The following is a 26,050-nucleotide window of genomic DNA, read 5'->3' on the forward strand; positions in this document are numbered from 1 at the left end:
GCTCTGTGCTGACAGCTCAGAGCCTAGAGCCTGCTTCAGATTCTGTGCCTCCCTCTCTCTCTGGCCCTCCCCCGTTCATGCTCTGTCTCTCTCTGTCTCAAAAATAAATAAACGTTAAAAAAAAATTAAAAAAAAAAAAAAAAAGGCCCTTTTAATTCCCTGAAATTGATTTTAAGGGTGCCCTGAGGTCTTAGTGACTCATGTGAGTCCCTGGGGCAGATGGAATCAAGCCGCTGTGTTCCCCCAGGTGACAGGTAAGGTTGGTGTCGAGGCAGCATTGTCAAGGTGCTATAAATCCATGACAAGGTGGGCTAGGAGCAAAACCTCTTTATCTTCATGTTGACACGGTAGCTCTTGACTCTGCTTTAGGTAGGGGAAAAAACCAGCCCCCCAATTTGTAATTGAGCTCTGTTCTCCGGCAAGCTGTACCTTCAGTTTTTATTATCTGTGGTGTCTGATGAAGTAAAGTGGTCTGCGTTTCTAGCCCTCAAGGGCGCCTGACAGGAACGGTGAACTTCTACGGAGGAAGACCCTCAAATCTGGTTCCTTGGGGTTCCCACAGATTAAAACCTGCCAAGTGTGAGCTCTTAAGCTATAAGTACATCTATAATGAGTGAGAAGCAGCAGAGAAAAAGAATACAAACATACTTAAAACAAAATTTTTTTTAATTTAATTTTTTATTTTTTTAAATTTACATCCAAATTAGTTAGTATATAGTGCAACAATGATTTCAGGAGTAGATTCCTTAGTGCCCCTTACCCATAAAAATATTTTTTTTTCTTAATGTTTATATATTTTTGAGAGAGAGGGGGAAACAGAGTACGAAAGGGAGAGGGGCAGAGAGAGAGGGAGACACAGAATCCAAAGCAGGCTCCAGGCTCTGAGCTGTCAGCACAGAGCCCGATGCGGGGCTCAAACCCACAGACTGACCTGAGCCGAAGCCAGGCACTCAACTGACTGAGCTACACAGGCACCCCAAGAATACAAACATATTCAGTCCTTCAAGACTTAAGGACCTTTTATGTAATATGAAATAATTAAATGTTTAAGAGAAATAAGAAATTTTTTTTTAGCATTATGTAGAATTGAGTAATCTGAACGATCCTCCTTGTTGAGGACACATCACTGATATGGAATAAAAACAGTGAATCCCCAGACCTAAGCAGAAACAGAAACCCTAGCAGGTGAGGGTCCAAGCTGGCTTGTACCTTGAGGTCTTTGACTGAATGTCAGAGATTTGGGGCATTTCCTACAATGGGTATGCAGGACATGGGAGGACAGGAGGTGAAGGACAGACCCAAGACCTGATCATCACTGGTGTCCAGGAAGTTAACTCAACCTTTATACTGGGTACAGGGGGAAAGTAATCTTCCCTGATAATCTGCAACCGTAAATTACACCTTCACACAGTTTTTTGATCAGAATTTACACTGTGGTCTTTGTGATCCGAAAAACCCAAATAGATAAATGATATTAAAGTGGCTGTGGATTGCTTGTGTCCACAGGACACTAGCAGGAGCAAACATTAATCCTCTTTGGAAGAATTCAACTTCAATCTGGATCTTAAAGAATTCCTATAAGGTTCCAAGAAAAGGAATCCTTTCATTTCACGAAATAAAAAAAAAATTTGGAAAGACAAGCAAAAGGAGCTGTAGACTATAAAGAATGACCAAGTAGGTTTTGAAGAACAGTTGGATCTTCTGAAAATGAAAATATAGTAAACTGTTAAAACCAACAACTCAGTGGATAAGTTGAGCAGCAGAATCCATGTAGATGAAGGGAGAACTCCTGAACTCAAGACAGGAAGTGCTGTCCAGAGCACAGTGCAGAAGGGGAGAGTTGTGAAATGTGACAGAGACATCAAGTCACGTGGAAGACGGTAAAGACATTTAACAGAGAACGGGACAGAGGCATCTGAAGAGGTGGTAGCTGAGAGTTCTCCAGAATCGGTGAAAGACACTAAACCACAGACTCAGATAACCCAGCAAATCCCAAGCAAGGCAGATGGTGACACCACAGCTTGAGGAAGAAGGTAATAGAAGCAGCCAGAGGGACCAAGAGACTACCCACAAAAGAAAGCCAGGGTTTACATACAAATAAAAGTGGGAACATCTGGATGAGATGGATGGAGCATGCCACCGTCCATGTCCTGCTTCTGACTGTGCCCCGCAGTTTTGCAAGACGCTACCATGGCGGGAAACTGGGCCAAGAGCACACGGGCTCTTTTTGTATTCCATTTTATAGCTGCATGTGAGGCTACAATTGCCTCAAAGTAAAAAGTTTAATTTGAAAAGGGACGGCTTTTAAAACTCCCATCTCCCCAAAAGTATGATTTAATTGAAGTTGTGTTTTTAGTAATGTTATTTTAATCTATGAGACCATTATCTTAGGAGATAGTGAATCATATCCTTAAAAAATTAAGACAAAAGATGGGGAGCCTGGGTGGCTCAGTCGGTTGAGCGTCTGACTTCAGCTTAGGTTGTGATCTCACAGCTTGTGAGTTCGAGCCCTGTGTCAGGCTCTGAGCTGAGCCTGTTTCAGATTCTGTGTCTCCCTCTCTCTCTGTCCCTCCCCCAGCTCATACTCTGTCTCTCTCAGAACTAAATAAACATAAAAAAATTTTTTTTAATTAAGGCAAAAGAAGGAAACAACAGACTTAAAGGAAAATGAAAAATCAAAACAAGTAACCATGCATATAAAATAGTAAAAATAAGCTCAGATCAGCTAAACTTTCCAGTTAAAATAGAAGGTTTGTTAGACTCAGTTGTTGTTGTTGTTGTTGTTGTTTTAAATGTTTATTTTTGAGAGAGAGTGTGTGTGCAGACAGGGGAGGGGCAGAGAGAAACGGGGACAGGATCTGAAGTGGGCTCAGCACTGACAGCAGAGAGCCTGATGCAGGGCTCAAACGCACAAACCGTGAGATCATGACCTGAACCAAAGTCAGCCGCTTAACTGACTGAGCCACCCAGGCACCCCAGGCTGGATTTTTTTTATTTTATTCACTTGAAAAAAAATTTTTTTAATGTTTATTTATTTTTAAGAGAGAGAGAGACAGAGCATGATCAGGGGAGGGGCAGACAGAGAGGGAGAGACAGAATCCGAAGCAGGCTCCAGGCTCTGAGCTGTCAGCACAGAGCCCGACGCGGGGCTCGAACTCACGGACCACAAGATCATGACATGAGCTGAAGTCAGATGCTTAACCGACTGAGCCACCCACGCATCCCAACTTGATTGTTTTTAAAGATCCAGCTATGTGATAATTAAAGGGACAAATCTAAAATACAAGGCTGCAGATAGAGTAAAAGACAAAGAATAAGAAATACGTAAAAGAAAGCTGTTGAAGATCTATTAATAACAAACAGAAGATAAAGCAAAACCTTTACAAAGGTGGATTGCTATGTAATAAAAAGTGAGTAAGTGGCAAAGATGTAATTATCCTGTTTTTATGGGCCTAATAAAAATAGCCTACGAATATATAAAGAAAACATTTGCAAATTCTCCTTTGGAGTGAGCGATATTTAAAAATATAAATTTCTAATAGGTAATACATTTATGTGGTTCAAAACTCAGAAAATAGGAAGAGGTACACAGTTAAAAGTCTCCCTCCCATCCTTTCATTTGCCTAGTTATCACGTCTTTCCCTTCAACCCTAGTCTTACAACTTGTAGTTTCATTTTTGTTGAGTTTCTTTGCATATAGAAGCAATACAAAAATCGTATTTTCTCCTTTTAAAACAAGAAAGGTAGCATATTTACTATTCTGCATTTTCACTTATGTATCTTCGTATTAGAGAGGACTTTCCATATTAGAGAGGACCTCGTCATTCTTGATTACCACTGTACTGCATTCTGCTATTACCTTAACCAGCCAGTTCCCTATTGACCGACATTGGAGTTACCTCCAGACTTCTGCTATTACAAGTAACATTGCCATGAATAAACTTTTATATACATCCTTTTGCATGTTTGCAAGCATATTTGATAGGATTATTTGCCAAAAGTGGAATTACTGGATTAGGAAGCACATGCATTTGTAATTGTGATAGATGTTGCCAAGTAGTTTTCTGTGGGGGCCACATTAATTTCCACTCCTCAATGAAGGAGAGTGCCTCTATTTTTACACACCAGAATATTAGCATATTCTTAGATTTTTGCCATTCTGATAGGTGATAAATGGCATTCTCAGTGTCATTTTAATTTTGTTTTCTTACGAGTGAGCCTGAACAATATTTCATACACTTAAGAGCCATTTCTATTGCCTGTTAACTGTCTGTTCCTAGACTATATTCTGTCCATTCTATATTGGGTTATGCCAGTGGTGTGCTGGAGCTGTCTTGAACTAGTTCATGACAGCTAATTGTTAAATTTTCAGGCATTTTGTAATCTGGTTGATTTCATGTCAGTAGCCTGAACTTGGCCTGGGAATATTGACACCAGGGAAATTGGAAAACACAAATCAGTGAGGAATCCTCTCCCACAGCCAATTGTTACACATTTACCAGCACACTACTGGTTGGTGGACTTCTTACAACTTTTTATACGTTAAAGAAATTAACCCTTTGTAATATGAATTGCAAATAATTTTTCCCAATTTAACTTGCTCATCATTTTCTTCTTGTCATGTTGAGGTTTTACAAAATAAGTAGTCAGATTTACCTATCTTTGATTCTAATGGCTTTCATAGCTAGAATGGACTTTTCCACTGCAAATTACAAAGGATTTCTCCCATGTTTTCTTTTAGAACTTTTATGGTTTCATGTTTTACATTTTAATCTCAGGTTCATTTGCTGTTTTTCTTAGTGTAAAGTGTGAATGTGAAATATGGATCCAACTTATTTTTCCAAAGCAAAGCATTAGCAAATAAGATCTAGTAATGTGTTTTTTTAAAGCAACATATTATGTTGAACTATATCAGTCCTTACGGAATGAAGCAAAAGCAGTACTTGGAGGAATATTCATAGCCTTAAGGTTATATTCGAAGAGAGACTGATTTAGGAGTTTCTTTCCAATTTGTTAGAAAAAGAATAGAATAAACCCAAAGGAGAGTAGGAAGGAAATAATAAAGATAAGAGTACAAGTTAAATAGGAATTAAACATTCACTTGACAGGATAAAGAAATGCAAATTGTATGAGGCATTGGAGAATCACAGTCTTCCTTAAATTCTGAGAAGAAAAAGTGGGAATACTTCTTCACTCATTTAATGCAGCCTTTAGTAATAAACCAGAGAAGGTACAGTCAAGACATCTTGTGTATGTGAGTGTGTACATCGTGAGTGTGGGGGTTTAGCTCAGGTTTCAGAGCTTAGAAACTTCCTGATGGAGCTCAGCACATTTAGGAGAATCCTTTTATCTCAGAAGATGCAGGGAAAGCATCAAAAAAAAAATTACAAACATTTTGGCAAATTCTTAGCAATTAGGAATAGAAAGGAGTTTTCTTAACATGCTGAAATACCATACTTTTTGTGAAATTCCATATATATTTTTTTTTAATGTGGCTTAAAGGAACAAATCCTACCCATGTGGGCGTGGACTACATGTCCTAAGACAGCAGGATAAAGGCAGAGAAATGCAGGGGTAGAGTTTTAAGGGAAAAAAGCTGAAGTCTTATTTGTAGATGGTGTTCTACTTAGATAACCCCAAATGATCTATGTACAAGTTAGTAGAATTAACACAAGTTTAGCAGGGTTCCCAGAATTAAGATCAAAATACAAAGATTAATTCATATTTGTCAAGAAGTTAGAAAATATAATTTAATAACATATTTATGTGTCATCAAAATAAGGCACCTTTGAATAAGTCTGTAAAAATTGAGTAAGACTTTAAAGTGAAATAAGTAAAGGAAAAAAAAAACCATAGAAATATCAATATCGTAAAGCTGTCTCCTTTCCTCCCCAAATTAACCTTGCATTCCACACAATGCCAGTTAAGATTTCAACAGAGGCCATTTTAACCTGTATCTTTATAAGCAGTTGGAAGAGAGCAAAGGGCCTTAGGAAAAAGTGGGTTGATTTTCTCTGCCAATTAGCAAGATTTTTTTTTTTTTAAAGCTAATACTAACATTGTGATGTTTACTGGTATAGACACGCACATCAACGGGACAGACTAGAGAATTGAGAAACAAGTCCACACATGTATTTTAAGTACTTGGTAAATGACAAAGACAGCTTTGTAGGTCAGTAAGAAAGGGGGTAAGAAAGTTCATTTGGACACTGGTTAGTAACATGGAAAAAATAAAGTGGATCTTTCCTGTACCTCCTACAGAAGAATCAATTCCATAAGTGACCTCACAAATAAAATGTTAATCGAAACAGTAAGTTTTAGAAAACATACATACCTTATGATATCATTAAAAGCATTTTAATGTATAAAATGATGCCATCTGTTGCTTGGTTATGCAACTAAATATATTAAAAGTTTAAAGAAATGCTAGAGGATGATGAATGCTAGGTTTAGGATCAGGTTACCAAATGTTGGAAGAAGGTAGGGGGTACAGGGACACTAGCAAAGATTTATATGTTTTAAGCTGAATGGGTATGGATGTTCACTTAAAATATGTTTTTTGTGACCTAAATATTTTGTAGTAAATTTGAAATGGGAAGTGAGATTCAGTTGGTTTTCATGTTGACTTTGCCTTGGTGACCACCTTGATTCAGTGTGGTTACTTCCTCACTCAGGTTGGCCAGCCAGTTGGCCAGGCAGGCACAGGTAGCTGTGTGTGGTGTGACCTTAGACAAATTAATTAATCCCCATTTCTCGGTTTCCTCATCTGTAAAATGGGAATAATTATATGTTCTTATGAGGATTCCGAGTTCACATACATACAGCTCTTGATATAATACCATATAATAGCTGTTAGTACAGTTTCTAGAATTTGTGTGTTTTTACTTAAACTGCTGTTAAAAGCCATGGATTCCTTCTAGTTTCATTTTTTTTTTCTTAATGTAGTACTTTTATTGCTCCTCCCCTCCCTTCTTGAACCTTGTTCAAGCCTTGGGGTTTGTTTTTCTGGATTACTGTTCTGCAAGCTTTCTCCGATGATGAGGTATAAGTGGTTTTGAACAATGTAAGATGCCAACGTGAGTTCCATTGGTTTGTGTTTTCCGTATCAGACTGCTGTTCTTTTTTTTATTTATGTTTATTTTACTTTATTTTTTTAAATTTACATACAAGCATATAATGCAACGATGATTTCAGGAGTAGTTTCCTTAATGCCCCTTACTCATGTAGCCCATACTCTCTCCCACAGTCCCTCCAGCAACCCTCTGTTCTCCATATTTTAATAGTCAGACTGCTGTTCTGATTGAATTACGCCAGGAGAGACATTTTCTGCCTCCTCTGAAACCAAAGAAACCCTGAATTTCAAAAAGTTTAATCTCTAATCATACTAGTCTGATCATCAATGATTTTGCATTTCTGAATTCTTTTTTGTTTTTATGGTTTCATGGTTTAATAGTGGGAGTTAACAGATTGCTTTACTTACAATAGCAAATTTTTTTCATAACTGCCTATGACATCGCGTTATTTTTAGGTGGTTGTTTCTCTAGGTACTCCTAATATTGATTCTGCCTTCTTCATCTTTTGCAGCCTAGAAACTTGTTGGCATACATGCTTTAAAATAGAAGTTTATTGCTACCTGTCAAAACATATTTATTCTCCAGGGTACTGTAGCTTTTGTTGCTTGCTGAGTTTTAAGGGTTTTTTGGGTGTGTGTGTGTGTGTGTGTGTGTGTGTGTGTGTGTGTGTGCATTTATTCTTTTTTCTGTAGTATTTTTCTTAAGACGACTGCTCATATTTTCTGCTTTTGGAAATTTGACAGGTTTGTAGATGATAAACTAGAAAATGTCATGTGTAAAAAATTGGGGGGAAAAGTCCTCAAATAGCTGTCATCTCATCTGAAAATATAATATGCTAGAATAACAAAAACAGAAGGACCTTCCGGGTTCATGACTTGCTCTCAGGAGTAACTAACGTATCTGTAGAACTTGTGGGTGCCGGTCAAATACACGGGCGTGCACACAGGGCAATGGGTGAGGACTGCTCGTGATGAAGACCTGTGACCCCTGTAGGTGACCCCGTCGGTGCCTCTTGTTCATGGGGTGGGTTGCGTTCTTGAGTAGGTCGCACTGATTGAAAACATTATGGAAACCCCGTTTTTGCTGCACATCCTCCAGGTCGGATCCGCACGAGACGGCAGAGCTCCGGGAGTGCCACCAGTGTCGCCACCACACCTGATAACCGAGGCCGCAGTCGCGCCAAAGTGGTTTCACAGTCCCAGCGTAAGAAGTATATTTTATACTCTCTGTTGTGTCAGTTTTGTTCAATCAGCTCATTCTACAGTTGAAAGATTTATAATATTTTCAGTACTTCAGGAGAAAACCACATCTGTGTGGCTGTAAGATACCGTGAGTAGTCTTGATGTTCATTGAGTAAGCTCACAAAATGGAGTATTCAAGTGTACTTTTGTCTCCTTGCCAGGTGATGTAAATTTTGTATTATTAAGCATTAATGATTAAAATGTGGTTTCTCTGCCTTTCCTCAAGCATCTCAAATTGAGATAAATCTGGGCTATGACCCATTTTACTGTCGATAAGGACTCCCTCTGATATAATTTAAGAGCAGTACCTGGGGATTATTTTAATGTGGAGTTCTCTTTCGAGTGGTAATAAGCAAATCCATTAACAGCTGTCCCCTTTAACCCTCTGTTCTAACATTTGCAGCCTGCTCCTTTCTTCCTGCCAGCGTAGGCCCCGCTTTGCCCAGCTACCCTCGCTTCCGTTACTGCGTGTCTGTACGTGTCGAGTCACTTGGCTTGCTAGCATCAGCCACGAAAGCAGCCGTAGATGGAAGGAATGTATTCAGAACGCTCTTAGGAACCACCCTGGTGTCTCACTCCCCAGCCACACTTGGCTTTTGAGTCTCCCACTCCCTCTGTGCGCGTGTAGAGTAGTGCTGGGGGTCCGAGTTCTCCTGGGCAGGATGAGTGTGGCCGAGAAAGGCTCTCCTTCCCCGGGAGCTGCACACAGGCCCTCAGCACAGCACTCTCTAGTAGATGTGTGTCTGCTTCCTTCATGGCCCGAGGAGCTGTCTGGTTTGTGTCAAGAATATTCCATCTGTGGCCAAACCTTAGGTTCTCCTTAGTATTTAGAATGCCTTTCTCAGCTCCTTGTGAATACTCCCATGTCCCTCTGGTAACTCCAGGCCTCGTGTTAAACAAGCGTATCTCCTTTCTGAAAAGAAAAGTAGAATGTCAGTCATACATTCCTGCCAGGATTGTCTGAAGCAGAAGCCCACGCGTCTAGCGTATCACAACGTACAACACGACACGGATTGTACAGCTGTGGCCCAGCAGCTTCTACCTTGGGAACAATATCCAGGCTCTGGTTATTCTCTTGAACCCTAGCGATGCCTGGAGTCACAGATGGATCTGATACTCTGGTCATGAGTCAGGTCTTCTTGCAGAGAAATTTTTCTTGACAAAAGATACTCAAGACTCCATATTGAGATAGTATGTTAAGATTGAATTTAATAAAAAATGTTCTTTAGCTGTGAAGTGTTATTTCCTTTCTTGGAGTGAGGTTGGATAGTGCTTTACAGTTCTCGGTGTCTGCTATTTATTGTCATTGGCCTCTGCAGGGATTCCTGCCCCTAGCCTGGCTCCTCTGCTTAGCAGGTGGTGAAGATGACGTTCTTGCAGAGGAATTTTCTATAGTCTCGATGATTAGGGCTTTCGTTCCTCGGTCTTATAGAAATACTGCACTCTGTCTTGGGGCTCCACTTTAAAAGTCTTCAGTTTCATTTTACTCACCAAATTCCCCTCCTAGGAAGGGAGACAACACCAGCAAATGATCAAGGCTGGACCTCAAGCTTAGTCATATAAATTAAGTATTTTTTAAACAGTTCTTTTAATAGGAAGTAAATAATGAGCATATTTATATGTTTTACAAATGTAGGTATACTTAGCATTCATAGTGCCAGTAGAGTTCTAAGTAGATTTCGTTAACATTAGATTTAGGGCCCTTAAGAGTTAACAAGCATATTTTAAATATTTGAGGACTTAAATATGTGAAAATTAATGTTTTAATATTTTGAGGATTTGGCATAGGACATTCAGGTGAAACTAGTTAATAGCAGTTTCTTTGAATTCATTGCAGTTTACTGAGCACTTCCTAGGTAGTAAGCAGCACCACTTAAGGCGGCAGTAACACATAAACGAGTAGGATGCGGTCACTTCTCTCGGTTGCTCAGAACTAGAGAGTATAGATGTGCTTCTGGAGGGCAAGACACTTGTCTTCTCTGCACCTCCTGCACCTGACACATGTAGGTTCCTAAATGTTACATGGACAGACCTGAAGTCAGTGCCAATAGAGTATGATATGAGTAAAATCAACATAAGTACAAAAGTGGACAAAAAGGAAAGAGACCTAGAAGAAATAGCTAATTTGTTAACGTGTTTGTGAACAAAGACATTTGTGTTGTGTTGCATGCTGACCTTCTGTATTGTGCTATTGTCTTTTAATCCACTTTTTGCCTGTCCTTTGGTCTGCTCTCATAATCAAGGATCCAGATCTGCTAATCCTGCTGGTGGTAAGCCGTTTCTCTTCTTGCTTTTTTTTTTTTTTTTTTTAGTGTTTTCCCTCACCCCATGTTCCTTGCACAGTGTTAATTTCTCTCCCTATTATGAGCTTAATCTTTCTGCATTTTTTTTCTGTTATGTTCAAATTCTAGTGTTTAAAATGGATTTTTCTCTTTTTACACAGTTTAATAATTCATTTGTGTGCTCAAAGTTTATGGGCAAGATTATTAAGTCCTAAGACAGGTTCTTCATGGTGATGCATACTGGTGATTTTTATAATGAATTTCACTTTAAATTGTAGCTAAGTCATTATAAAGTCCTAATTTTATGATTCGTCACCTTAGTGATTCATTTGAATGATGGAGTGTGTGTGTGTTTAATTTCCAGGTTGTGTTCCTTTAAAGGTTTTTATTAGTTACTAGGTTCAGTAGTTAGTATCTTTCTTAGAGGTACATTAATAATCACGGTCTTCTTAATTTCTCCCTATATTTTTATCAGTTTTATGTTTTATATTTCAAAGCTATGTTCTTTGGAACATAAGGGTTTATGACAATTATATCTTTATGGACAGTTATTCTTTTATCAATATGAAATATCCTTTGTCCTTTTTTAATGCTGTCTTATTCTGTTTTGTTGTTTTGTGTTAGGTATGTTGTTTCTTTCTTACTAACAGTATGTAGTTGAATTTCATTTTATTTTTTAAACCAATCCAAGAATCGCTGTTATTTTAAGAGATTAATTTAGTCCAGCCACATTTATTATGATTACTGACATGCTTGAGTTTATTCTTACCATTTTATTTGTGATTTTTATTTATTATTTTTTTTTAGTTGCCTCTTCTTCATGCCCTCTTTTCTTCCATTTATTAAGTTAGTGGGGTGTTCTTGGGTCTGTTTTCTTAATGTTTAGGAAGTTTCTATTGTAATTCTCGCAATTATACTTAAAATTTTCAGCATATCAACTCTTACAGAATAAAAAAGCGAAACAGTAAACACCTTTGTGATTGTAGAAATTTGCTGTGGAACGGGGAGCTGTTTATACTTAGTCCACTGTTTTGAATCAGAAATCTTGCTGTCATTTTCGTAGAACTCCGCCAGTAAGAATTCTTTGTGGATACATTCTCTTATGTTATTTGAAGCTCTTTTATGCTCCTGTATTTAAAAAAAAAAAATCAGTACTACTACCCACAAGAAAGCCATTTTTATATGAAATTCTTAGTATTTGATCCAAATTAATGTGTAAGCTGACTTCTGAAATTGTAATACTATAGTTGTATTCCCTGATTTACATCCATTTTTCAGTTTTGTTTTGTTTCATTTTTAGCTGGCAGCCGGTCAAGTTCCCCAGGAAAATTGTTGGGAAGTAGTTATGGTGGCCTTGCCGGGGGTTCCTCAAGAGGCCCGCCTGTGACTCCCTCTTCAGAGAAGCGAAGCAAGATCCCCAGGAGTCAGGGATGTAGCCGAGAAACCAGTCCAAACCGGATAGGATTAGGTAAGGATCCTCAAAGACCTTGAAATACCATTCCTAACTTGGTGGTAATTTTTATTATAATCTAATGGCTTTGTCTAATGTTGGAAGTAGAGATTTACTTTTGAACTGGGGGTGTCACTTTGTCTGTGTTAAAAAGACATTCTGATTTGCACTTTTTACAGATTATGGCCTGTTCAGGTTTGAGTTACAACTAAAAAATACACGGGCCTCACCATTCAGATTGACGGGAAAGAATTACATCCCTCTGGGCTTTTGTACCTGAGAGCTCTCACAGAATGTTAGAACTGGGGGAGTGGGCAGGATTGTTCTCTTCACAGTTAGCAGCATTGTTGCTTTTCATCCTTTTTTTCATGGATTAGCACTAAGTCTCCATTAATCTGTGTATGTTTTCAAAAGCAATTTGTAGGGTCCACATTTATTTTGATTTTGATCTTCTCTAACCTGTTTGGTGGAACTTATGGTCAAAAGAACATGAGTAGTTACTTTTGACATAGTATTGTTCGAACATGAAACCTAGGAATAAATTAAAGTCAAATATATGACACTTTCGTGTTACAGTATTTAGTTTCTCTGTGACAATGAGTAGAATTACGTGAATTACTTTCAGCAGCTTAGAGACATGTTATTCTATTCAAATCTAAATTATACACCACCTATTTAGTACTAAGAAGTCTTTTGTAATATGTTATGAGAAATCTATGTTCATACTCTTTCTTATATTTCTACCTGCTTTCTAAGGATAAAAATCTATTAATGTGAAATCAGAGTACTGCTGTATTCTTAAGTCCTGTCGGCTTCTTGTTCTCATTTATTTATCTCATCAGCAACTTTCACGTGAACGTTTCCTGTGATGCACCAGGCACTTTATTACACCTTAGGATCAGAAGATAAAATAGATGTAGCTTCTGACTTCGAAGAACTTGTGGTCCTAAGGGTGGAAACGTGAGAGACAGTACAGTAGATACTGTGACATAGTGCTCTGGGGCCACAGAAACGGAGTGTCTTGTCTGCCCTGCTCTGGGACCACAGAAACGGAGTGCCCTTGTCTGCCCCACTTCTCCCAGATTGCCTGCTAGGAGAGGCTTCCCAGAATAGGTCATTTTGATGGTGAGTAAGGTAAGATTAGGTGGGGGACAGAGATGAGGAGAAGGGTGTTCTAGGGCAGACAGGAGCGTGTGCCAGAACAGTGAGATGGGAGGGAGCATAATGGGCTGTGAGAGGCACAGGTCGTTCATTTGGCTACAGCAAAGGGAGTTGGTCAGGGTGAGTGCAAGAGGAGGGCAGGTGAGCTGGGAAGGTCCAGCTCATGAAAGTCCTTACAGGCCGCCTGAGCTACAAGAAGGCAGGGGCACATATTTAAGAAGTGGAATGGGTAGGAGTTGGTTTGACTAACATTTCCAAAGCAAATTTGAAACGTATTCAAGCAGTGGTTTTGTTAATTGTACATGATCTCAGCTTTCTGTTGGGTGTTACATAGCATGGTCCCTGAGCTGACAAATTATTTGGATCCAGTGATTACAAGTTACATGGATACAACCAGAGAAAATATCATGACTGGAATGTCTAAATTTCAGATTTGAGGCTGTAACGTGTATGTTTGGATCTAGTTTTGTTTGGAAAATGCATTTGATTTCATACCTGGTGGTGAGGTTTTGGCTGTCCTTTTTCAGTAGTTAATTAAATGTATGGAATGTCTCTTGGCAATCCAGAGTAGTTTCATCCTTTTAAAAATTCTTTGCTTTTTCGGGATTTTACTTTTCATATTATTAAAGGTGCCATTTTTACCTTCTTCCTGAAATTGGGAAAGAAACCACCCTAGGTTGTCTGACATAACTCTAGGACCTGGTATTTCATGGTTTTAACTATGAATTTTGTGTTATGGATAGTTGAAAAGACAACACTTAATAAGCATTTCCAAGAGGTACTGTGAAACATCATCCATTAGTAAAAACTGAATAGGAACCTATTTTCTTCTGAAGAGTTCTTTTTTGAAACAATATTTTGAAGAAAGTTCTCACCTTGATGCCCATTAAGGGGGAGTAGTTATGTGTAAAGCTTAGAGGTCATATATGTCATTCTGACTTAAAAAGGTATTTTATTTAAATTTCTGTACATGGTGAGAACATACATAGATACAAAGGTAGATAAATGAATAAATCTTTCCACTTCTTCCTATAGTACTGCTGAGAGATTCCATTTTATACAGTGTCACATATATTAGTATCTTTAGCAGTAGATTGTCCACTGTTATCATTTAGTCAGTAGTGGGTGTATGCCTATGTGTCTATAAACATTTGGTTCATTGTATAGCAACTTTAAATAGAAATACTTAGAGAAAAAGGGTAAGCAACTTTTAAGAGTATTTCCTTTTGTGCCCAAACCAACTAATAGTTTTAATCATTGCTAAACTAGGCTTGGAATTTGCACTGAGAATTAATTCTACAAATTATCTACAAATTATGTTTGGTTCAGCTATGCTTCATCTGTGGTAAAAATGACACCAAATATCTTCTTCTTCAGCATGTAAGGTTTCTTAAGCAAAACAGGATGTAATTCCTGTTATATAACCAAGAAACAGAATAAAACCCTGCTGCTCTCTTTTTTCTTGGCAATCTATTCCTTCACAAACTGTTCAGCCAAATACAATAGATTATAAATTGTTTCATTTTGGAGTTTTACTCCATTTTCGATGGATAATAAAGTTGTACAATGGAGTGCCTGAGTGGCTCAGTCGGTTAAGCGTCCGACTTCGGCGCAGGTCATGATCTCACAGTTCGTGAGCTTGAGCCCCATGTCGGGCTCTGGGCTGACAGCTCAGAGCCTGGAGCCTGCTTCAGATTCTGTGTGTCCCTCTGTCTGCCCCTCCACTGCTTGTACTCTGTCTCTCGCATTGTCTCAAAAATAAATAAACGTTAAAAAAATTTTTTTAATAAGAAAGTCGTACAAATAGGTAATATCTATAGCAATTATATTTTGGAAGCTTAGTTTCCTTCCACTTATGTCTTGAGAAGGCAATAAAAACTTTTGATTGCTGGTAGCTTACATCCTGTGGATATACATTTAAAATGTTTTCAGATTTTCTGGTTAAAAATATTTTGAAAACAAAAATTTACAGGTGTCAGTGTCTCCTGTTAAATTAGACTCCTGTGTGCAAGACCAAAACATGAAAATAACAGACTATAGACGTACTTCAGGGTAGTTCTCATTATTCCTCTTGGACTTTTGCTTTTGATGGGAGTTCTGGTAGGACTCATCTCTGCCTTAAAGGGCAGAAGTCAGGATTCCCTTAAAACTCTACAGAAATATAGTGTCTCTTAAGAAATGAAAGCCCATCAAATGGGTTTTCAAGGCTTCCCGGCCTTTCCTGTAAGCACAGCACCACAGAATCACCTAAGAATACTGCTTCCAGAAAGTCACACAGCAAGCGTCTCTTCATCGTCTCTCCCTCGTCTGTTACGCCTTCACATCACGTATTCTCCCAGAGAACAGTTTTGGCACTCCCTAATGAGGTTAATTTGGTATGTTGTTTTTTAGCTTTGACCACCTAGTTAATTGGCTTTATAAAAATCATTTATGGATATACTTCTTAAAATCCTCCGTATAGAGTGGTCTTTGGAAATGGTATTAGAAGTAGGCGTTATTCCTCTCGTGTTTTAAATTACCCAACATTTGAACTGTTGCTGTCATCACTGATACCCGTTAATGACACATGGGGCAACTGTGGGCAGATGTTTAGAAAATTGTAAACAGAATTCTCTCTATATATGTTACTACTAGCCTATGTTGAAGAAGCCAGTCAGCACGAATGGGTGACTAAACTGTCTCTGGCTGAAATAGTAAGAGGGCAAACCTTGTTAAGAATTATGCAGATTGTTGTTTCTGAGCATGTCTGCTTATCCCTTTTCATGCTCTTTTTTGCCTTCACAAAGCAGGCTCAGCCTGGGAGAGAGCAGGGATTTCCCATTGTTCTAGCATGTGCATTAATTGAAGGAAGGGAGTGGAAGCAGAGTAACAAGTAATCAGTCAAGAACCATAAGAAAATGCTCAACTTAAGTGTGTGCTTGTGTGAAACACCATCAGGACTGTTTTTATTGTTTTTGATTATTTGTTTTGGAGTGGGTGGTGGAATAAGATAAGATTTTCATTATGCCTTTCAGCAAGGAACTCGGAGGTGCTCATGTAGGTACCTTTTGTCATAGTACCCTTCTCATTTAATTGATTGGGTTCTTTCTTCCAACATTCCTAGGGGGGCGGCTGAGACAGGAGAGGCAAAGTGGCTGGACCAGGGAGGTCATTTCACAAATTGGATGTGGTATTGATCCTCTTAGGGATAAGCAACATTTCTTCATAGGTTCTAGGCGACTTCCCATGTGTTGGTATCAGTGGGTGCTCCCTCGTTTTTTGAGGCTTTTAACATTCAGGCCATGTGCCTTTGCCTTCATCACAGGAGCCGGTTTAGAATTATCAGGAAGAATCTGTTGATCAAATAGTCACTACTACTTTGAGTGCCTCCACGTCACTGTGGCAAAATGAAGGAGAATGTAGGAAGCACTGGCGAGTCCCACGTGAGGCCCGTCTTGACGGATTTGCTCAGATTGCATTCCTGCACTTGAGTTTTTCCTTGCTTGCTAGTGCAGACCAAGCATTGGGACGTCTGTCACATAACTGTAGGGTCTGATTCAACTCTAGCACTGAACAGAGACCACAGTGGGGAGCTGGTTTGGTTTCTCACTTCCGTGTTCTCCTTTGTCAAGGAATTTAATGATTCTGGTTTGTAAGACGTTCTTGTTCCAGTTTGCTCATGTAGTAAATCCACCTTGGCTCTGAAATCATAGGCTATATTCATTACCATATAATAAACATGGCTGCTTTTACATCAGTGAATCAAGTTTATTTTTTCCAAAGTTTTCAGGAAGACATTTCTGTCCAGCCCAGAATTGTAGACCCACTCAAGATGGACATATTTATTGTCCCCACATTCAGTATGCAGGATCATTTCTGAGTATTTTGCCAGTTGTGTCTTTGTTCCTCAAATTAAATTAAAAACCAGAAACATCATGGTCTTCTCTGAGCTTTCCGCCCAGTTATGTTAGACCTTCAGTTATTCATGTGACTCTGTCTTCTCAGCATTTTATAACATGACAATACAGTCATTGTTAATCCATTATCCACAGATGATTTTATTGCAGTATAACGAATGAGTATAATAAAAGTATCCGTGGATAATCATACAGTAATTGGCTGTTCTTAGGTCAGTGGGGGGATCTTTTAGCACGAATATTGGGATTGTAGTTCACATGCTGTCGACTCATGTGTAAGGCGTGCTGGATAAGAGTGCTTGAGTAGGGGACCACAGGCAAACCTGTTTGGGTTCCCATAGAAGAAGCAGAGATTAAATGTTGGGACCAGTAAATAAAGGGATAGCAATCCCAACCCTTTGTTTATGCTGGTTTAGATAATTAAGTATGTTGGAAGCATCTAGATACTTACTTGGAGTGGGCAGGTTCTCCAGCTGAGTCAGTCCTTAGGACTTCTCTTTGTAAAGAAGCCCAGGCTAGAAAGATGAGCCCCCTTCCTTTTAATTAGGTAAGTTCATGTATTTCAGTGACCAGAGCCTTTATTCTGCTTTTTAACCCAAAGTAAATTATCTTTCTAACAACAGAGCGTATATGAAAATGGCTTTAGTCTTTTATCATCTTGATGAGAAGTTGGCTAAAGCTGTAAAAAATGATCATTTTCTGAAACGCTTTTGACCTTGTATTTCCTGATTGTTCTTTGGAAAGCTTTCTTTTCATTTCTTACATTTAGGTGTTATTTCACCTCCATAAAAAAACCCCACAGCTTTCCGAAGCATTGAGCATAATCGAGTTTTTACACAGACCCTCTCCTGTTGTCAGCACGCCAGTCAGTGAGGCCTCAGCGGGGAGAGTCGTCACGACGAACCCCCGGCGCGGGCAATGTCATGATTACGTTAACGGAATGTAACTGACGTTTTGTGAGTTTTTCTGTCTTCATTAAACTTCTTCACCTTCTCTGAAACCCCTCATGCTGCACACTAGCACGGAGCAGCCGTATCCCTCGACCCAGCATGAGTCAGGGGTGCAGCCGCAATACCAGCTGTGAGAGCAGCCGCGATACGAGCCCCGCTCGGGGCTTTCCTCCACTCGGTGAGTACACGTAGGCGCTGGCTCTCAGAGCAGAGTTCCTTGCCCTGCTCCCAATGCTTGTCCCACACAGTGCGAGGCGGAATGACCTGCTGTCCTTCCTCTCCTGTCCTTGTGGTCCTTTCTTCTTTCTTTCCTCCTCCCTAGTTACCCTCTGTTGCCCCCTCTGCATGCTTGAATTTTGGCAGTTTCCAGTTTTTATATATGGGAGGAAAAAAACACCACTTCACTCTGTACTGTTGCCATTTGTGACCACCTGCCAGCATCCAGGTTGGCAGACAGGCAAGCCCGTCTTGTGGTCACTTCTAACCTAAGGGGACGCTCAGCCAAAGTCAATTGCTTCTTAACAGTAGAGTTAATCCAAAATTTATCCTCTGTCATTGAATTTCGACAGTTTGTGTTTAATTTCACCAAAGGTCAGGACACACGTGATTCAGTTCAAAGACGGAAAAAAATTAAAATCATGAGAATGTCTAGGAAATGAAATGTGCTCAGTTTAGGGCTGATAATATTAATCTAAAAAGCCTTGTGGCAGAAAGTACTAGCCATGCCTTGGCTAAGTGAGTCATTTCAGTGCTTTCTTTAAAGCAAGCCCACAGTAGCTTTTTGATAAACTGCTTATGTGTACAGCACAGTGTGCGACTTTACAACGTTTATTGTTAATCAGAGATTTTCATTCTTCCTGTGCTCAATAGGCTATGCAATGTCTGTGACCTGATGCCATCCCAGGGCAGGAATTTACAACAGTTGGTCGCCATAAGGTGGTGTCAGTACCTTATCTCGGGTCACGAGCCACGTGCTGGTTCGGGGCTGCTTGTCCACAACGTTCCGTCTCTCTTACAGCCAGAATTTGTATTTTCAGTTTTTAGGATTCGAGAAAAACAGACAAAAGAGAAACATATTTCCTTTATGAAATACCGTGTTTGCCTTTTCTTTTCAGGCTCAGTAGCCTAAAATGGACATAAATTTTTACCTAGTGCAAATTATTAATCCCCCAAGACCTCTAGAAAGAGCACATACGTTTGCAAAAAAAACATTTTGTATTCTCCAGTAACTGTGTTTCAGTTCTTCGCCACATTAATTGCTGTAAAGCTGTATATTTTCCTCCTGATAAGCATGACAGGTGGAAATTATAAGATTAGGCCTAGGCCTGACGTTGTTGTATGGAATTGTGGACTGCAGCAGTCTGTTATTTTGACTCTAATTATGTAACATTAGACATTAGGTCTTTCAAATATAAAAAATGTCACTCCAGAAGCTGGCTGATAGATCAAAAGCACACAGTCTTAATATTTGCCTCGTTCTTCTCCTGATGTCATACACTTCTTTCTAATATCCTTTTATCCCATCAGTAGCAATAATACTTCCTTATGACCCGTTGTCCTTTATGAACTTAAAGCCAGGCCACATGGGTCACTTGACTTAGTGAGAAGACGCCTTTGTGAGATAGTCTACCTGATTAGCATGAGATCCCAAGTGGAGCGACTCACCTTGAACACACCAGCTACTCCACAGCAATCTGAAGCAGCAGAACAGAATTCTCAACAAATCAGGGGCAGCAGTGATGATTTTTTTTCTGAATGAACTGGTGATTTTTCCTTTTAAGTTAAGGCTGTATATCTCTGCGTCCTTGCTGACTATTTGGCCTTCTAAACAACCTGTTATAAGTGAACAATTCAATCTGCTTATTGGTTATTCGGTCTCTTAGAGGCAGTTCTGTGTTTTTCTTTCCTATATGCACTGGTATTTTTGTTACTGTCCACGGAAGCAGCCTTTGTAATCCAGGATGTGGTCAGTGGACCAGGCAAGGTGTGCTGAATTCTTGAGTTCCTAATTGAACCCTGAGTACTTGAGTGATCCAGTCTGGTTTTCACTTTCTTTGGTGAAATTGATCTGCGTAAGGGTCTTGGTGACAACCCAGAATGGTGAAACGTGCAGTCGCTCCTACCAGGACAGAAGATGTGGATGAGGCGTTTCCTCTTCCTAACAAACTAGCATCAGCACGTGCTTTCTGTTGGTCAGGGCGGAGTTAACATCTTGTCAGCTGAGTTTGTAGACATGCCCTCTTTTCCTCCTTGGGGTAAATCTGTCTGTAAAACTTTTACCCAGCAAGAACAAGAGCGGTCCTCATGCGCACGGCCCCCCATCTGAGCCGGTACCTGTTCACACTCTGGGACGGGTGTTACCATTATCCCTTTTTTATGAATGACAGAACAGAGACTGAGGGAGAATAAGCCAGCTGTCCAGGTCACACAGCTACATGGTGGAGCTAGGTTTTGAATCCAGTCTGACTTCAAAGCTTGGCTGCTCCCTTGCCTCATTTGAAGGTTCTGATAATTTAGCGTCTTTCATTTGTTCCTCGGAAGTGTATTAAATACTTTCTCTCCAGGCTTAAGCACAGAGAAAGTGTCCGGTAATGTTTCTCAATTACGATTTCCAGGTTTGGAGTTAAGCCATGGGAATTCATAGCTCAGTCCCTGAAGGTGGTGTCCAGGGGAGCTCACTGTGCCCTTTAGACAATATGAAGTTTCCTTCTTCTTATTCACGTTAATAATTGTTTCCCACCCTCTCTGTAAATTAGTGAGATTTTTGTGTTAGTGCCCCTTTGGGTCAGTTTATATAGCCAGGTTTTGTTTAAGAAAAGGTCGGTGGGGGGATGTGTGTGAAAATAATTACATTTTGGTGATTATATACTGGTTTTAAGTTTGCTTTTTTTTGTTACAAAGTTATCTTGGATCATTTTAATAAGGATGTTTATATGGTTACAGTGACAATATCAAAATGAAAGTAAGGGCTCAGCTGTAAATCAGGCTCTGATTGTAAGAGGGTCCACCTCGGATTCCATTGTTGGGTGTTCACTTGAGAACAAAGGATTCATTCCATGACAGATTTCCTGTAGAATAGCCTGTTGAAACAGAACCAAAGGACGACTTTCTAAGCAACCTTCAGGCGTTGCTTGAAAGGTATTTCCAGTTTAAACTACCAGGATATGGCACTGATACGTTGCACAGTAAATGGTATGCTTCAGTCTTAAAAAGTATTTTGCCAGTTTGTTTGTTTAAGGAAAGTGATTATTTTATATCTGTTTTAGAGATTGCCAATTTATTTTTGTGCATCCTGAGGAATTAGAAATTCTCTTTTTGTGAGCTGGTAGAAATTTGTCCTTATCCACGAGGTAGCTTTTGCTATTTGATACCACTCGTACCACTTATGAAGATACGTGCATTTTCATCAAGTGACATGAGCTTAAAAAAATAAAATTATGGGGGCGCCTGGCTGGCTCAGTTGGTAGAGCATGTGACACAATCTCGGGGTCGTGAGTTTGATCCCTGTATTGGGTGTGGAGATTACTTTAAAAAAAAAATTTTTTTTTTTTCTAAATTCTGTCCAAGAGTTTGAGGTTTTGGTATTTTACGACGAGACAGAAGTGTTCACGTGCACAGGATACTGCACTCTGATGGCATAGGTGAGAAGTGGTAGCACTGCTGGGTAGTACTTTGTTTGTCAAACCTGGGAATTTCCCATGATGCAACCACCGGGTTCCTTTCAGAGTAAGGAGTGTAAGCGTGTTATCTCTTGGGGTTTTTTCCCTGAGGTAAGGAACCATATACTGCATGGCACTCTGCTCCAGAAATTGGTGATTCGAACCAAGTCAGTTTCATGGTTATTTCTGAGAGTTATTCTCTCTATGTGAAGACGGAGTTGAGCATGTAATTCCTCCGATTGCTGAATTAATTCGCTCGTGAATATCTGCTAATCAAGTGATATTTAATGTAGACATGTAAGTCGCAGTTTACTCGTAACCATCGCTGCCACCGCCAGCACCAGCAGCGTACCGGCCCCCACTGCTACCGCTGCCACCATTTTACTCAGTGCCCGGCACTGCCTTAAGTGCCTTATATAAGATCTCTCGCACCCGTCTCTACTCCCAAGAGGTACGTACCCTTTTTAGCACATTTCCAGATGCGGAAGCTGAGACACAGAGATGTAGAGCTTCGCCCAAGGTCGTCCCGCTGGTTGTGACCAAAGCAGGACTCGCCCCTGGCTGTCGTGCGGAGCTGGTGCGCGGTTAGCCAGAGTACTGCCAGTGCCTCGCCAAGAAAGCTCCTTAAACCCGTTCCGACTAAATTCCCAACAGTGAAATGACAAGTTCGTTAATCGTTAGGATTTTCGTGCAGAAAAACAGCAAAAATTGGGGGAACACAGGATTTCACTTGTTGAGCCCCCTCTCTTGTGACTTCCTTCCATTTCTGTTCAAATAACGTTATGAACCTTTATGCTTTTGTGTTTGGTGCATGGTCGCATATGCATCATGTACCGATGAGGCATCTTGTGAGCTGAGTAAATAATCCATTCTCCTGATGCTCCACCGGGTATAGACGGTGCTCTGTGACTCCTGATGTCCTTCATGTTGCATACTTCCATAACGGCTGACTGAGGCTTCGCGGTGCGAATATAAACGTGGAGTCTGAGCTTAGGCACCGCAGACAGTGCCTTCGTTGTGCCTGTGTGTGTAACAGCCGTGTGAGAGCCAGCAGGCTGCCACGGAGCTTGGGGATCGGCACTTGCTATCCATTCATCTCCAGCGCCATTTCCGTTCATGAGAAAACATGGCCTTGTTGGGAGCAGTCCCTGCGTTTCCTTCAGACTGTGGCATTTTCTGTGTCGGGTACTCGTGTGTTAATCCTGTGGGTGTTGCCGTTCCTTTTACCTGCAGCCTCTCGACGTCATTCCAGGTCCACTAGTGCCCTCTCCACTGCTGAGTCTGTTGGGCAGTCAGGTGAACAAGTGCTAACTGCATGATTCGGCTTCTTCATACGTCCCGTCTCACGCTCATTCTAGCATTTGTTTCCGTCAGTGTCGCCTAGCACTTGGCATGTATGCACTTCATGTTTGTTTTCCCCAGTGTGCTTTGGTTTTTTTCCGTTGTTGAATGTTTATGGTTCTGTTAATAGGCCGTAGATGCTTTATCGCCTGTTTGACAACATCATCTCTCCAGTGCTCATGTTTATGTGAAAACAAAACAGAAACACGGGGAAGGGCTTCTTCCCCCTCTTTTTAGTCCCTCCCTCAGGAGAACAAGCACCCAAAATAGGTATCATGAAAAGTCCCTTTGGGGAAATAGGGTATGGGTGTCATCCAACAGTCTTGCATTTCCAAAGTCTTTGCTCCCAAAAAGTGGTGATTACTGATGTTAATTATTAGTGTCAGGTTCTGGTGATCTGGAGGAACTATCTAGTTACCAGATGTCCCAAATCACAGAATACATAATTTCACAGGTATAAATACTGTCCTAAAACTTACGGAAAAACAAGGTCACGATTCAGATAATCAGGTCAGGCCGAAGGTAGCCTTTGCAGCCTGTGGTCCCCAAATGTTTCATCCCAGCCCGCTTTAACGATACCGAAAATCCCCTGGTTAGCCATTTGGGGCAAAAAGTAAGCATACAGAAATATGTAAGTGTGCTGGCTTTTTATACGCTAACAGTCCCTACTGACCTGAGTCAGAGTTCCTCACCTGAGTACGGCAGTATGTATTAAGTCACAGACTGTTGATGGTGACAACTGTCACCCATTCACGGAGTTACTTTCTCTGTTCTTCCTCGAAGTGAAGCGGGCTGTGCATTTTATTACTTACACTCTGTTGGGTACACCCTCCAGAAGATGAGGACACAGGCACACGCATCCGTTTCGGGGAACGGAGCTTCATGATAACACAAGAGCAGTGAGAGCGTAGAAGAGATTGTGGTCTGGTGAAAACAGAAGGCTTGTAACCTTGCTCAAATCCAGACAAGCATTTCCCCCTCAGATTTGAAATTCAAATGATCTGTGACATCTATCCAGTGATGTGCAGTCACTGTATGGCGGAGCTGGATGCATCTGGGAAGCACAAAGTAATTGCATTGTTCTTACAGCTTTAATTTTGTGTCTAAAAGCAAAATATCAGTATTATCCCTGGAGCAGGAATTGCTGGCATGTGATATACTTTTTGTTTTTTAATTGTTTTAGAGTCCGTTTTATTTAAGTTTATGCTGGGTAATTTTTAAATGGCTTATAACTGAATTACTTTCATTTTGTTACTCATAAATCCCTTACTATCTACCCTTTTTTAATGGAAAAAAGAACAAAGATGATGTATAAAACTATATGCACAGCAAATTTCAAATTTACACGAGTTTTATATTTCAGCTGATAATACACACACACACACACACACACACACACACATAGGGAGACATCTAGATATTATTGTTTTGTGGTCTCTTATATGGCACATTTAATCATCTTTTACATAATGACTTAAGACATCATGCAGTCTGACCAACAAGTACATTAAAAAAGGGGATAGTATAACATACAATTTTTGTTTCTTTATAAAAATTCATGAGTGTATAACGTTTTGGTTAGCGGTGTTTAAATTTTTTCCCCTTTCTGTGGCGCTGGAAGGTGAAAATTTTGAAACTGACATGTCTAATGAGCTAAGGAACACCTCACTTTGAAACTTCTTGTTTCCTAAAGAACTCTCGTTACATATCCAGAGTTTTAAACATAGCACTTTACAAGAAAGATCAACTCATGTAAAGCAGATTTAGCTTTCCTTTTCCCCTAAATGCTTCATTATGAGAATATATATATATGTTTGTATATAGTCCAAACAGTGTCTTACTTGTTCATAAAAAGAAAGCATTTTTTTATCTAACATTTTTCTTCAAAGATTTTTTTTTTACACCTTAGTGTTTTAAATAAGAAACGTTTGCCAGTAAATAGGTGTGAGACACTTAGGAAGTATGATTTTTATATGAACTTTTCTCCTCAGCACCTCTCAAGGAAGGCTGCTCACCTGACATAATGGGACTTGTAAAAAGTTTGCCTTCTTTGTCCATGATCCTTAACATAATTGAACTTAAAATAATTAAACTGCTGGAATTTGTTTTAAATTCCTTGGATTGTATCCATTTTGTTTACATGTATAAAGACTATCATTTGAAATTCAAATCCTTTGAGAGACTCAGGAAAATTTTATATTAATGTTATCTGAGTGATTAATGGTTTGCAGTGGAGATACTAGCTTTTTCTGATGATCATTGAAGACTTTGAATAAAATGAATTTTAAATAACCTTTGGTGACACAGGCATCATGAACAAGTACCCAAAATTAATTGAGCTCAGTTAATAAGAACAGTTAAACAGTAGTGGCACTGACGAAAATTTGCAGAGATCAATTGAACACATTAGTTTCAAATTTTAACTTCTTCTTACACATTGCATTAGAACTCACTTGTCAAACCATGAAGCTCCCTAATTAGTTTGACCCGAACATCAGGGCCACTTGCCTCCAGAGGGAATGCTAAATAGATCAAAAGAGACAATGCCACCGCCCAGCTCACTTCTAGAATAAGCTCCCCTCTCTCCCAAGTCTCAACACTTTAACAAAACAAAACATCATTAAAGAGCCATTTCAGTTGTCAGGACGCTTTGTGGCACGATAGCATTCAGCTCAAACAACTTGACCTCTGCCGCTGGTGAACAAGTCAGGTCTAGTTAGGACTGCAAGGGAAGTGTAGTTACGTGTGGCTAGAGACTTTCCAGTGCCTCTGTCCAGTAGGTGGGAAGAGGCAGGAGCCCCTGCAAACAACTGAGAAAATGTGAATTAAAGTGACATATCTTTGGTTTTGTTTTTTGAATAGACCGGTTTGGGCTTGGCCAGGCAGGAAGAATACCTGGCTCTGTGAATGCCATGCGGGTTTTGAGCACGAGTACAGACCTTGAAGCTGCTGTCGCTGATGCTTTGGTAAGAGTCACGGCGCGTGCGGAGTCTCTCT

At 39.9% G+C, this 26,050-nt stretch overlaps 1 protein-coding gene across 29 annotated transcripts in view; it reads left to right on the top strand.

The window, feature by feature from the left end:
- Positions 1–26,050, top strand: part of CLASP1 (cytoplasmic linker associated protein 1) — a 276,660-nt gene that overhangs the window by 179,488 nt on the left and 71,122 nt on the right. For 13 of the 29 annotated variants that reach the window (XM_045479468.1, XM_045479475.1, XM_045479463.1 and 10 more), the window contains 6 exons: positions 8,172–8,276; positions 10,558–10,584; positions 11,897–12,064; positions 18,124–18,231; positions 22,946–23,008; positions 25,916–26,019. In XM_045479468.1, coding sequence (XP_045335424.1) covers positions 8,172–8,276; positions 10,558–10,584; positions 11,897–12,064; positions 18,124–18,231; positions 22,946–23,008; positions 25,916–26,019 — 575 coding nt within the window. The remainder of the gene's footprint in view (positions 1–8,171; positions 8,277–10,557; positions 10,585–11,896; positions 12,065–18,123; positions 18,232–22,945; positions 23,009–25,915; positions 26,020–26,050) is intronic. The other 16 variants (XM_045479478.1, XM_045479484.1, XM_045479486.1 and 13 more) reach the window with 4 other exon arrangements.

The sequence above is a fragment of the Leopardus geoffroyi genome, chromosome C1 (assembly GCF_018350155.1).
Source record: "Leopardus geoffroyi isolate Oge1 chromosome C1, O.geoffroyi_Oge1_pat1.0, whole genome shotgun sequence".
In the NCBI taxonomy this organism is placed as follows: domain Eukaryota; kingdom Metazoa; phylum Chordata; class Mammalia; order Carnivora; family Felidae; genus Leopardus; species Leopardus geoffroyi.